Source organism: Agelaius phoeniceus, chromosome Z (genome assembly GCF_051311805.1).
Source record: "Agelaius phoeniceus isolate bAgePho1 chromosome Z, bAgePho1.hap1, whole genome shotgun sequence".
NCBI lineage: Eukaryota > Metazoa > Chordata > Aves > Passeriformes > Icteridae > Agelaius > Agelaius phoeniceus.
Window position 1 is genome coordinate 65,222,540 of NC_135303.1, and position 13,840 is coordinate 65,236,379.

The window sequence follows — 13,840 nt, forward strand, 5'->3', positions numbered from 1 at the left end:
TTTTATATTAATTAAGGTATAAATGACCTAAATGTATTGCTTTGTTAGAAATCAGGATGAAAAAGCGGGAAGAAATAGGTTTGTAAACTGACACATATAACAAAATGTATATAGGATCCTACTCTTGAAAGACTTCAAAAGGCATTACTGAACTTAGGCTATCTATAAGACACTTCAGCATGCCATCTGAAACATTTATGTGCTTGAGTAGCATGAGGTAGCCACAGACTGTGAAGAATTATTTAAGGGTGTGTCAGATTCAGCTTTCAATGACTTTCAACGCTCCAGTGTATCAGCTCCCAGCATATATAGCTGATTTTCTTCTAGGATTACAGGTTCTACAGATGTAACTTGAAAGGGACATTTTTCTTGATATTCAGATGTTACATTTTACAAAAGGCTTCTTATTCAGAGAGCACAAAATTTCTCTCTTGATTGGTAGAATAGAGAGCTTGAATTAAAAAACGTCATGGGAAGGTCTGAATTTGTTCAACTTAGTAAAATGGGAGCTGGAGAGCTATGATTAAAATCTATAAATATGTTAAGAATGTCATCAAGAGGAAGGAAAAAATAAGATAAAATTTTAAAATACTAAATGAGTTTAAATTTTTCATTAATACAAGATGGTTTAAAATTGAAAGTGAAATCCTATTTATTGAAGAAAAGGAAGTAAGTGTTTACACTGTTACTTTCAATATCCCTCTATATCTTTTTCCAGGCATTTTTGCCATCCACTCCAAAGGAAGAGGGGAAATACAAAGAGTTTCTTCTCAGAGCAATGAGCCTTTTTTATTTCTTGAGAGTACTAAACCTGAGGGAAAAAAAATCAGTTTACTTGGGTGTCTCAGGAATGGAATGTGAAGACTCCCCAGTTTCCAGACAATGATCATAGACGTAAAACATAGGGAGGTTTTGGTGCCAGATGCCAGGTGTAGTAAAATGCTATAATATAACTGGAGATTGTTGGCATGGGTGCTAACTCAGTAACACTTAAGTAAGTGCCTCAGCTTTGCCAGTCCTAATCCTGTCTCAAACCCAGACACTGTCATAGCCCAGAGCCCAAAACAGGGCCAAATGAAGTGTAAAAAAATATGTCTCCTTTGATAACACTTGTCCTGGCTTAGGGCATCTTTCAGAATGCGGTGCAAACATAAATGGAAGCTAATCTCTTCTCCCAGTTATCTTATTCTGTATTAGCTGACATTTCTGATCTACCATGGAATCAAGTTTTTAAGTCTTTTGCAAGATCTGTAGTTCAAATCCTAGTTTAATGCTGATGAAGACACACTAGCACAAGCAAGAAATATGTACAAACAATTTTACACTTCTGATTTTACTATAATTTAGACTTCTTAAAATGATCCAGTTTCAGCAGGCTGACTCTTCAGCCTCTCCAGTCTGTAATTGTAACTCTGCACTCAGCCCCAGATGAAACATCTCAGGTCAGACAAGAATAAAAAAGAATTGTCTTTATCACGGGTTTTATCCTAGGCCACCTGGCTTTACATCATGTAGTAAACCAAAGATTTTCAACAACCTCCGTTGGTTCATAATTTTAGTTTAATCCTTATGAAACACTGAGTGTTTAGCTTCCCTTTATATTCTACAATGGATTCTCCCATTTTTCAGTCTTAAATTCAAGTTGTCTCCACCTTGTGTAGGTATATTCTGTCAGACAGTTTTTGACTGGTCAAAAACAGTACTATCATTGCAAGACCCTTTTCCAAAAACCTCCTACATTCAGTCCCCTTCATTTTTGTCTATAGCAGTCTTGTTATGTCTCAAGTACTCTTTCATATTGTGCAGGAAGAAAGTGTTAAACCAGTATGAAACTAAAACAAAACCCAAAAATTGGTAACTGGTGGGCTATAATTCTGTTTCCTATTCAGTTTTTCATTCTCTGCTTAGCTTGCAAAGTGTTCTGTGAGGACTGTGAGGTCTGTGCTACATGATTTGTCTGCAGGTCATTTCTAATATGTGGAACACAAAATAAAAATGATAATAACAACACACTGTTCAATTTGCAAGTTTGTGTATTTCCTTCAAGAAAAATAGCATTTCCAGTTTGCTGTGTTCATTGCATCATTACCTTCTATACATTTATTTTAGATGTGGGATAGTTAACATATTAATGCATTGCTTTCTGATTAAGAACTATTTTTATTTCTACAGACCATGTATGCAACAAGCCCATATTCAGATCCTGTTGTGTCAATGGATCTTGATCCCCAACCAATTACAGATGAGGAAGAAGGCTTGATTTGGGTTGTTGGACCAGTTCTTGCAGTGGTGTTTATCATCTGTATTGTTATTGCTATACTTCTTTATAAAAGGTAGGTTTACCTTTTAGCTTTCTTGCAAGGTATGTCATTTATCCTCTATATTGGTCACTTTGTAGTAGTTGTTCCACACTGTATTTTTGCACTACAATATTAACTGTCATTGCTTTGGAACATTTTGAAATTTATTAATGGCTTCCAGCATGCTGCAGAAATTTTTGACTGAAAGTTTTCAATAATTACAGATATATGAGTACATTTTTATGCTGATTATACTATATTAACACTATGGCATTTAAATGTTTTTTCCACTTTGCATACATTTGTATGCAAAGATACATTTGTATGCAAAGAAAGTAAATATGTGCTCGCACATAAATATGTATGGATTTTGCACATTTGACTTTTTAGAACTTGTTTATAGATGTATAATAGTAATGCATTAGGGGTTACATTCAGCTTGTTGCTAAATGTGATTTTCATCTCCACTCAAGTAATTTGAATTTCAACTTTTGACAGTTGGCCTCAATTTGGCAATGTATCTATATGAATTTGGAGCTGTGATCTGAGAGATTAAAGAGACATCAAATAGCTGTTTTCTACTAATCTTGCAATGAGATCAAATTTCACTCATTCTTCTTTCACTCTCTATGACACAGATTTAGTTTTGCTATTACACAAAGGACTTCCCTTTGCCTTACAACATACTCAGTGAATATGATGCCGTAATTTATATGTAGCAGCCTTTTACAGTGTAAATGAGTTAACATGGGTCAAGATACTAAACCAAAACCAAAGAATAAAACTCAAAAAGGTTATTTTTAATCTTTGTATTTAATTCCTAGTACATTTTTGAAATATATTGATAAAGTAGATTAGAGGAATATTACAAAGATGCTGCCAAAAAAATTTCTGAGGAGGGGCACACTAGGGATAATTTTAAAATGAAGTATGTCTTCTAAAACCAATGGCTATGATGCTATTACCGGCATATAAATATTTAAATCTGAGCCTGTATGCTCTTCCCACATTTGGTGTCTCTGGTCAAATACCTCTCAAGTTTCATGAAGAGACCTCTCTTCATGTTTTGGAAAGAATTCTCTCTTTGGCAGTCAATAACCACTCCAGAGTTAACTTCACCTTTTGATTCCAAATAGATACACACTTATAGAATGGTTTCAGGGCTAGAATCATACAGCATCTGTTGCTTGCAGATACTATGCCTCCTGAATGTTTCTGGTAGTTCACGGTGTCTCAGCCAATCAAATTAGTTACCAACTCTGTTTTTGTCAGTCACTTCAAAAACTGGTCATTGGAGATGTGCTAAAAGTGAAATACTCCTTTCTTCTAATTATTTTTAAAGTAAATCTTCTCCCATATTACAAAAGAAATCCAAACAATGGTATATTAAGTAGATTTGCAACTACTTTGAGAGTTATATGGAACTAAAATAAAAATCTTCTAGTCTAATACCAAAAAAAAAAAAAAGGGAATATTCTCATATGAGCAGGTAAAATTTGCTCATCAGTAGTGTGAAGAGATTGTCATTCGCTGAGAATAGGGGACATGTTTTCCATCTGTTATTTACTACTTGTACTGGAACTGTTTGGGCAACTGTCCATATGTATTTATTTATTTTTCTATTTTCAGCTGTTTACCCTAATTTGTTAAACTGCACTGATTTGGCAAATTACCTCCAAGAAATTATGACTACAGTTTTAGCAGTCTGTGCTCCTCTATGAACTTTTATTTCTGTAAAAATATAGTATATAATTGGATATTTTTTCCAAGAGTAGGTAACCTGAATGCAAGTTTACTGCTAGTTTTTGATAGATTTGCTGACTGTAGAAGAGCAGTAACAAGACAGTTGGGATATCTAACATATTGCTTCAAGAAAACAGTGAAGTTTAGTTTGTGAGTTAAATAGACCTAATGTGGCTACAGGAGTTGGATGAAATATATTAAAGAAACAGGCAAACAAGTAATTTTCAGAATTTTCTGTGGATACAGAAAATTTTACAAGTATATTTCTAGACTATATTGGGATATAAGTGCAACAAGTATGATAGTGAGAAAAGAAAATGAAGGTAGAGGGCATCAGTCTAGTTATGAACATATATGCAAAAAAAATTACAGACGATTTTGTTAAAGAATGTGCAGTGCAAAGAGGATGACCAGTAAATGACTGTGTCTTCTGAAGTGCAAAGAGTAGTAACTCAAATAAAGGTCAACTATGTTTAATTCCCTTTGTCCATAGAAACCTTTTTGATCAGACTTGGACCACTAAGCTCATGATTTACAATACTACTTATACATTTAATTACAATCACAGAGAAATTACAACTGCAGTTTCCAAAAGAATAATTTTATGGGGAGAAGCCTTCCCCTTCTTTAAAACAGGCATTATTAGATAGTGTGGATAAGTTTCATGGGTTGTAGTATATTAAACTGTTCCAAAGACAAGAAATGCATGTTTGAACTCTTTATTATTTGTTGTTAGGCTGTAAAAAGGTTATTGCCTCTGCATTTACTTTTCCTAAAATCTGAAAGCAAAGATATTTCATGGACAAGTTTTTGGATCATATATTGGAATATAACCAAAAGGTCATTGCAGCTTAGTAAGAAACAGTAATAGATGAGAACAATACTGAAGTGTACCTTTTCTTGTCATTGGTATTATAGCCAACACAGATGAGGCCAATTATGGAACCAAATTTCATATTTATTTTATGGAATTTTACCATATTCCATATTGCATACCAATTCTTCACACTCCTGTGTGCAGAAGAATCCACAGATTCACAGAATCAAAGGGCCATACCTCTGGAGTGTGTTTCATCTCAGCCCTGCTCAGAGCATGGTCACCTGCAGCAATTTGCTCTGAGGCAAAGTTTTGTATACCTAAGAATGAAAACTCAATGACCTGTTTGGGCAACTTGTTCTCATATTCAACTACCCTCACTAAAAACTATTAGTAAAAACTATTTTTTCCTGAGTTACAGTTGACTGTGTCTTGGCAAATGGAACTGACTTGGCCATTAACTAGTTCAGTGTTCTCTGTCCTTGCAGCAGTGAAACCACTCTGCAGTCATAGTAAACAGAGACACCTATTTTGTAGCAGATCTTTCCATCTATTAAACTTTATAAACAATCAAATCAAGAGATTCAAGTAAATTAAATAAATCTTACTTCCTTTTTGGCCATCTTCTTGTTGACAAGAAAACAAATCTTTTCTTTGTTCAAAGATGGAGTGTGTTATTCAGCACAGTAAGATTTGTATCCAAAATCTCAAACAAAAGCAAACCTAGATAGATAGATAGATAGATATAGATAGATAGATGGTGTGTGTCCTCCAGGAAATGCCTAACCATTAGGAGGTCTGCTTCAGTCACAGTTTACATGTATTTTATATGTTTGATACATGTTCAATTACATAGGATTAGGTTGATTAGGAACTTAATTAGTGAATGTTAAAGAGCTCTAGAAATTGTGTGGTATTTCTCAGAAATGCACAAACTAGAGAGAAAAGTGATTGTCCCCATGATGCATCCTGTCATCTCATTCTCAGGTTTTGGGTGTATTTTTCTTTTTTTTTCTTTTAACAAATTAATTTGTGAGGATAGTCCTTGTAGTTTTTAAGAAATCACAAGTTCCCTAATTTCAGTTTTCCACTGATGAAGAGAAAAAGGTTCCTCATTCTAGATTTTTCAATTTCTAAGGAAGTTAAAGCCATCTTGACAGACTTTGTATTGTTTGCTTTTATCAAGTGCAGCTTTTTGTTTTGGGTCAGAAGACTGTAGCCTAAACTTAAATCTTTTGAACATAGTAGCTCCAGCACTCTGAATCATAGCATTACAGATTAGTTTGGGTTGGAAAGGACCTTTAAAAGTCATCTAGTCCAACCCCCTGCCATAAGCAGGGACATTTTCATCTAGGTCAGGTTTCTCAGAGCCCAACCCACAGGACTTGAAAGTATTCAGGGATAGGGCATCCACCACCTCTCTGGGGAATCAAATTAAATAGTGCTTCATGGCCTTCATCATAAAAAAACCCTATTCTTTCTTCTGGCTAGTCTGAATCTACCCTCTTTCACTTTAAAACCATTACCCCTTGTGCTGTCATTATGGGCTCTACTATCCCCATCTTTCTTATAAGTCCCTTTAAGTACCAGAAGGATGCAAGAAAGTCTTCCAAAGCCTTCTCTTGTCCAGGCTGAACAATCCACTTTTCTCAGCCTTTCCTGTTCCATCCCCCTGATCATCTTTGTGACCCTTTTCTAGATCTACTACAACAGATCCATGTCTTTTTTGTACTGATGATCCCAATACTGGATGCAGCACTCCAGATGGGGTCTCACTAATGTGGAGTATAGAGGCAGAATCACTTCCTTTGAATGCTGGTCCCCTGCTGAATCTTGAACTATAAGAAGAAATATGCTTCCAAGAGAAAAAAAAAAACCAGATGTTAAAAAGCACTGAAATGTAAAACAGGAAAATGGGAAATCTTAAGTGATGATGAAGAATTTTAAAGACTTTCTCATACTGTGTGTTTAATGTGGTCATTGCAGAGTACAAGCTATTAAAATGTTTGTAGAACCCCTGTTTGTTATGATCAACACAGAGAAAGATAGACACTGTAGTTATAGTGTCTGTGTATAATAAAACACATTGGTGAGAGATAATAAATTATTTTTCCTGTTTACCTAAACTTTATAGATCATAGATCACTACAGATCTATACAGATCACAGTAGACCTCTAGGCAGTCATTCTAAATCAAAAAAGGCGTGTAATACTTCATTGGAAAAAGATTTATGATTCCCTTTCTTTCCAGGGTACTGTTAAAAATTTCTTGCTATTTTATTACCTGGTTTTGTAAAATAGTTTTAGAAATTTTCATTTCTTTTTACTACTATTTTTTAAATTTAGTGCAGGTCTTATGTGTGTCATATATTAAACCTTGTTTCTCCTTCCCATTCTGCCCTCCACTTTCATTTTTCCTCTCTTCCCTCCTTTCATCTCTATTCTCTCTAGAAAGTAAGAGGGGGCTACATCTCAGTGAGAAGTAATTTTTCAATGTAATGTTAACATTACTTTCATGGCTCAAAATAAACACCCATTCTCCATTGTCTCACCGGTTAAAATTTGAAGTCTAATTTCTTAGCAGATAGAGGTTTATTTTTCAACAGAAGATTCACTTTGGACATGACCTTGGGTCCTTCATTTATTCTATGATTTCCAAGCATTGAATATTTTGATGAGCTGTCATAGCTTAATTTTGTTTAGTTACATATCTTTACTGCAAATCAAAATTTCTTCTATCTCCTGTTTTCATGATTATTCTCTGTGCTGCTGGTCAACTAACATTTCACCTTTTCTTCCCTCCTTGCTGCATTAAAATGGAGCAGTAAACCTGACAGGTGAGAAGTGAAAAATAATCACTCTTCATTTAATACAGAAAAGGAGAAAAAAGAAAAAAAAATCATCATGATAATGATCTAAGACAAAGCATCTGTCAGTCTTAAGTGAATGTAGGCAGTAATCTGTCAATGAGAGCAAGTGCAAGATTTGCTATGTTATTTACAGTGCTGAAAAATAATGTAATACAAGCAGCAAATTTTCACTGAGGTTTTTTTGTGTCTCCATGGGGTTAATTTTCAAGAGATAGCAGAGCTTGACAATGCTCATTTGATTTTATTTGTGTTTTAGTGCTGTGCAAGCAGTGGTTGTACACAATAATCACAGTTCTTGAAGGAATCCATGGTTGTAGTTGAGGCATTAGCTGCTCTGAATCTTCGTAATGTCCCATATACATAAACACTGACTTACAGTTCTACCAGTGACAATGATACAGTGATACATTTCCTCCTTTCTGGAATTTTTTTCCCCACCTATCTCAGAATCATTGCACAATCTGGAAGAATTGAGATCTCTTCTACAGGCTGGAGAGATTAAAAAAAACCAGAATGTTCCTTCAATTAATAATTCATAATAAACCATTCTGTTATTCTATAAGTTCTCGAAATATTCAGATACATGATTGGAAGATATTTTTGTGGTTTTATTAGATTAATATGAAATTGCAGCCTGGTACTAACTTCCAAGTGGAAAAAAGTTAAATGAAGCTTGGCCCTGGACAGTTCCAGAAACTTAAGGAGGCTTACAACTCCTAGACTTAAAGAGAAGGAAGTACAGGGTAAAAGACTTATTGAAAGCTATGTCACAGATCTTCAGTAAGAAGAAAGAGCACTAGGGCCAAGTGCTACTGTGAAAGGAGTTTGCAATAGCCAAAATCAAAAGAAAGGAACCTCAAATGAGTTTATGTGTACGAATTTTGTTTTAAGAAGACTAAAAACAGAATAATCAGATTTAAATTTTTATTGCTTCACTAAAGAGAAGTTAATACATATGTTAAGGTATGTGCTGGAGAACAGGTGGAGTGTTTTTACAGTAAAACTTTTTGTTTTTTCCAGTACAACCATAGTGACTTTCAAAAATTCAGGCATATTTTTTCATAACTTTTTTTCATATCTTTTGAAATCTCAGAGTATGTCACCTGGTCTTCATTATTTCAAAAGCAGCAAGAAATTGACTGGAGTAATGATAGATTTATCATTGTGAGTCAATGAGGAAAAAGAAAGTGTTATGTGAACGTGAATATTGGGCACCTGGAAAACATTCTGCTATCGTTACCCTTAAAATAATCTCAGTTCTGTTTTCACAACATAACTCTTCCTGTGCTTCTTCATTTTACATTACATAAAAAATATCAGCCACAATGTGCTTTCATTCAGGACCCCACAAATAACTTGTAAAGAAAGATTCCACTCTCTGTATAAAAATGGAGAGTGGTAGCTACTCTTCATGTAACACTGTTCTCCGTGTTTCACATCAGATACATACAGATAACAGAAGTCAGTTTTAGCAAAAATGTCAGTGAGAACACACATGGATTCTGCTTCTCTCTAGAGAAAGGGAAACATAGGCAACTTTCATTCTCTTTTATCTCTTTAATTCTGATTTTTTTTTGTTTCATTTTCCTTCCTTTGCAGTGAAAGCATTAATTTGATTAGAAATATTCATACAGATCTAAGCCTTGAATATATGTAGACCTGATAAGACATATGAAGATTGCCGATTTCAGCTCTTACAGAGATGAGAGGAAACAGAGCAAATTCTTACATCCTAGAAAGTGAAAAGAATAGATGTCTTCTTAATTGGTGTCTTCTGTACTGTTCTTTCTCCTATTAAAAATACCTAAAGAATGCAAATTATTTTTTATAGCAATGCAGAGCTATGTGTATAGGATAAGAAATATTTAATCACAATAACTTAGGGTGGTCTAGCTCAAGAGATTGCTGCTTTTCTATAAAGGTATAAAAGTATAAGGTATAGCTAGGTAGCATTTAAAATAGGAGAATCGTCTGAATTTTTATAGGCTTAATGTTATAAAAGTAAAGTATTAGGATGACGAGAAGGATGTTCTGGAAGAGCAATTTAGGGTAGAATGCAGCTATTTTCTCTCTGACCATTTTACCACTGCAAATTGTAGGTACCATACCCACCACTCATAATTATATTACCTTTGCACTGCATCAAATACTTTTTCAGAAATAAACATCTTGCCTTTAGAATGTAATGCCAAACATACAGGCACCTTTCTGAATCTAACATGTCTATCTTCTGTTTATGTGTATTCACCTTCTCCATGCAGGAAGAGGGCTGAATCTGATTCTAGGAAGAGCAGCATACCCAACAGCAAGGAGATCCCCTCGCACCATCCCACAGATCCAGTGGAGCTGCGACGCCTTAACTTTCAAACTCCGGGTAAGAGACAATAATATCTCACTGAGACCTCTGTGATCACAGCTGATTACTGATGCTATTGCAGAAAAGAAACACAGATTGTTTAGAAATATGTATTTTGATTGAGGGTTTGGGGGGTGATTTTTTGGTTTTTGCTGCAAAATATATTTCTTCATTAGTTTTTGAAATAATTAAGTAATTTCTTTATTTAAAAAAAAGCCTGCTTGAAAAAAAAATTGAAGTTTTGTAAAAAAAAAGCCCAAAGACACATTTGCTGTATGGGTGTGCTTTATTTGCTAAAATTCCAACTTAAACCTAACCATGCTAGAAAATGTTACTGGGAAATGTACATCCCTCTGTTTATTAATGATATTTTTATGGACGCTTCTTTGAAAATAAGCTTCTCTTTTATCTACTGCATTATCAGGTAATATATCAACATCATTGTGAGTTCCACTGGTTTGCAAATCTACAATACAGAAGGGAAATGCATAACTAGATAAATGGTCTTGATGTTGAAAATAAGGCTGTATATTATGGTCAAGGAGGATATAATTATGTCAGTAATTTGAGGTCAGAAGGAACACACTCTCAAATACTTTAATTTCTTTTTCATTAATCACTGTTTTATTAAAGCTGTTTAATCTGATAGTAAAGAAGCACAAACAGAGAAATATTTAAAATAGTACTTTTACCACCTTTGCAGAAGTCAACTTTTACTTTAATTGGCTTTGTTTTGATTAAGTTTTGCCCCAGTAGACTTGTTTTCTACTGCAATATATTTGCATGGAGTCTGATGCTAATTAGATGCTAAATCTTCCTGAGACTCTTGTTTTTGTCATGCTTACTATATTAAGTAAAAAAGGTAGTGAATTCAAGTTCATAAAAGCAGGTAATTAAGTGCTTGAGATGCTGAGAATTAGCTGCTGAAGTTGACAGGATAAATACCATTAAAGGGTTAAGTGAACATGCAAATCTCCTTCCTGATCTTCTGAATAATGACTGTATTGAGATGATGTTGCCCCAGAAGGAGTGTGTCTGCAGAGCAGTGAATGTGGCAGAAGACCCAAACTTCATGCACATGGCAGAAGTAGAAAGGGAAGAGTCTGGAGGCTTGAGTTTTGCTCAAGCCTTGCTTTTTCAGTCTGTTCCAGTACACTGCTCCTAGCAGCTGGGGCAAATCAGGTCTGTTTCAGGAGCACATCTTCTAATTTAATTTCATCTTAGTGTGGGAATCTTGTTAACATGCTCTGGGACCTGTCTAGCATAGGAACTTAAATACAGTAAATACAAATAATTGAAAAGTTTTATTCAGTGTCCTTCTAAGGCTACAATTTCAGTGTTGGTTCTTTGTTTCTGGGTGAAGTTTTTATCTGTTATTCAGCACTTTTGTAAAAACTTTAAAGAGTTTTACAGTGAAAGAAATATACATGCAAATCTTTGAAACGTGAAAAGAAAAAATAGTGTTCTTGAAGTCTAGCTTATGCCTAAAAGAAGTAATTATTTTTTATACAGATATATAATGAGTAGAGTAAATGGCTTACGAGAATCCCAGAATTGTTTTGTTTGGAAAAGATCTCTAAAATCATTAACTCCAACCATTAACCAAGCCAAGCACCTTATGTTCAACAATAAGCCATGTCCTGAAGTGTGACACCCACATGTTTTCTGAGCACTCCAGGGCCAGTGATTCCACCGCTTTCCTGGGAAGCCTGTTCCGATGACTCATGACCCTTTCATCATGAAGAATTTTTTCCTAATATCTAATCTGAGCCTCTCCAGCATACCTTGAGGCCATTTCCTCTTCCTTGTATCCCTTGTTAGCTTGGATAAAGAGATTGCCCCCATCTGGCTTCTTCCAGGCAGTTGTAGGGAGCATAGGGTCTCCTCTCAGCCTCCTTTTCTCCAGGCTAAACACTCCCAGCTCCCTCAGCTGCTTCTCATAGGACTTATGGTCCACACCCTTCCCCAGGTCCATTGCCCATCTCCAGACATGCTCCAGCACCTCAATGTCTTTCTTGAAGTGAGTGCTCCAGAACTGGACACAGGATTTGAGGTATGACCTCACCAGTGTGAGTACAGGGGGACAATCCCTGCCCTGGTCCTGCTGGCCACGCAGTTGCTGACAAAAGCCAGGATGAGCCAGCTGCTCAATGACCTTCCCCAGCATCAAGGCCAGGTTGATAGGCCTGTAGTTTCCTGGATCATCCTTCTTGACCATCTTGTTGATGGATGTCCTATTTGGAAACCTCTAGTCAAGAGGAACATCCACAGTTAGGCAGGACTGCTGATGAGGGAAGGAGGCTCAGTGAGTACTTTGATCAACACCCTTGATACCCTTAGGTGTATCCCCTCCAGTCTCTCCAGTTGTGCATGTCTAAGTGGTGCAGCAGGTTGCTGACCATTTTTTTCCAGGATCAGGGAGACTAAATTCTGTTCCCCATCATTGTCTTCTAGCTCAGGCAGCTGGATACCCACACAACAGTTGATATTGCTATTAAAAATTTAGGCAAAGAAGGCATTAATTTCCTCAGCCTTTACCTCATCAATCGTCACTGTATTTCCCTCTTCATCCAATAAATAATGGAATAATAACTAGATAGATAAGCCTAATTTTCTGCACTCCATTTATTTAGATGCAAAATCTTACCGATATATTTAGTATTCATCATAATTAAAATGAAACATGAGGGGAAAAAAACCTGCTACCAAGTGCTAACATATAAAATTAATTTATTGTAATTAATTTTTAATTTACATTGAGAAAGTAAAGTTATTAAGAAATGGCAGAATTTGTGGCACTTGTAGACACAGTAATTCCACATCGTTGATGTGAAAAGAGCTGGAGAGGATTTAAGGCATACTTTTTCTTGCAGGGCTATAGTTTATCTGTGAAGTTTGCAGTTTGCTGTGAAGCTATTTGAGCAGAACATCTGTGATCTGTTTCTACTAGGAACTCCTTTGCTATAATCCTTTTCACAGACTGGAGTATTACCATTCTTATTAAAAATACAATACATCAAATGATATTCTTTTTCCTTATTATTGTACATCTTAAGGTCCCTAGACACAGGTCAAGCCATTGTACTACTCAACCAAATATCAAAGGAGAAAAATCTTACCCCAGTAGATTTGTCTTACTTTGTTACACTGTTAACTTACTCTGTTAACGTGTTCTTAATATGCAAACAGTCACAGTGAAATCAAGAACTGCAGTTCTTTTGTTAGTAAAAGCAGAATTTCCCTTAAATTAACTTCAATTAGAGTTACCATGTCATTAAAATCTGAATAAACTTAACTTAAGTGTTTAGATCCTACTGGAATATGTATGCATCTCCCAACCACCAACACACCATCAAATAATATGCGATTTTTTTTTTTAACTGAAAATAGAGAAACTACAGAAAGGCTATACATTCAGGATATCAGCTTTGTTGGGTTTGTTGTTCTTTTGCTTTCAAATATATAGGTTTTATTTTCTGCAAGGTAGAAGAACTAGGTAGGGGGGTACTGCAAAGGAGGTAACTGAGGGAAGGGGATAGGGCTGATGTGGTTATGTGTTGGGTTCCTTTTACTGAGAAATCTGCTATTGCCCTCATAAAATGAGGCATTTCTCAACATTGCCTACAGATAAAGCAAAGCACAGAGTGGTGAATATACTATCAGTACAAGTGCATCAAGGTAGATGATTTGACATAGTTGCTATTCTAATGATTTATTTCTTTAGATTATGAAAGCATCCACAGTTTGCTTGGAA

The 13,840-nt window shown here is 35.4% G+C and overlaps 1 protein-coding gene across 48 annotated transcripts in view; it reads left to right on the top strand.

Moving 5' to 3' along the window:
- The window catches only part of PTPRD (protein tyrosine phosphatase receptor type D), a 1,163,353-nt gene that overhangs the window by 1,067,759 nt on the left and 81,754 nt on the right, over positions 1–13,840 (top strand). For 24 of the 48 annotated variants that reach the window (XM_077171994.1, XM_077171996.1, XM_077171995.1 and 21 more), the window contains 3 exons: positions 2,173–2,333; positions 7,683–7,697; positions 9,992–10,104. In XM_077171994.1, coding sequence (XP_077028109.1) covers positions 2,173–2,333; positions 7,683–7,697; positions 9,992–10,104 — 289 coding nt within the window. The remainder of the gene's footprint in view (positions 1–2,172; positions 2,334–7,682; positions 7,698–9,991; positions 10,105–13,840) is intronic. The other 24 variants (XM_077172005.1, XM_077172019.1, XM_077172006.1 and 21 more) reach the window with 2 other exon arrangements.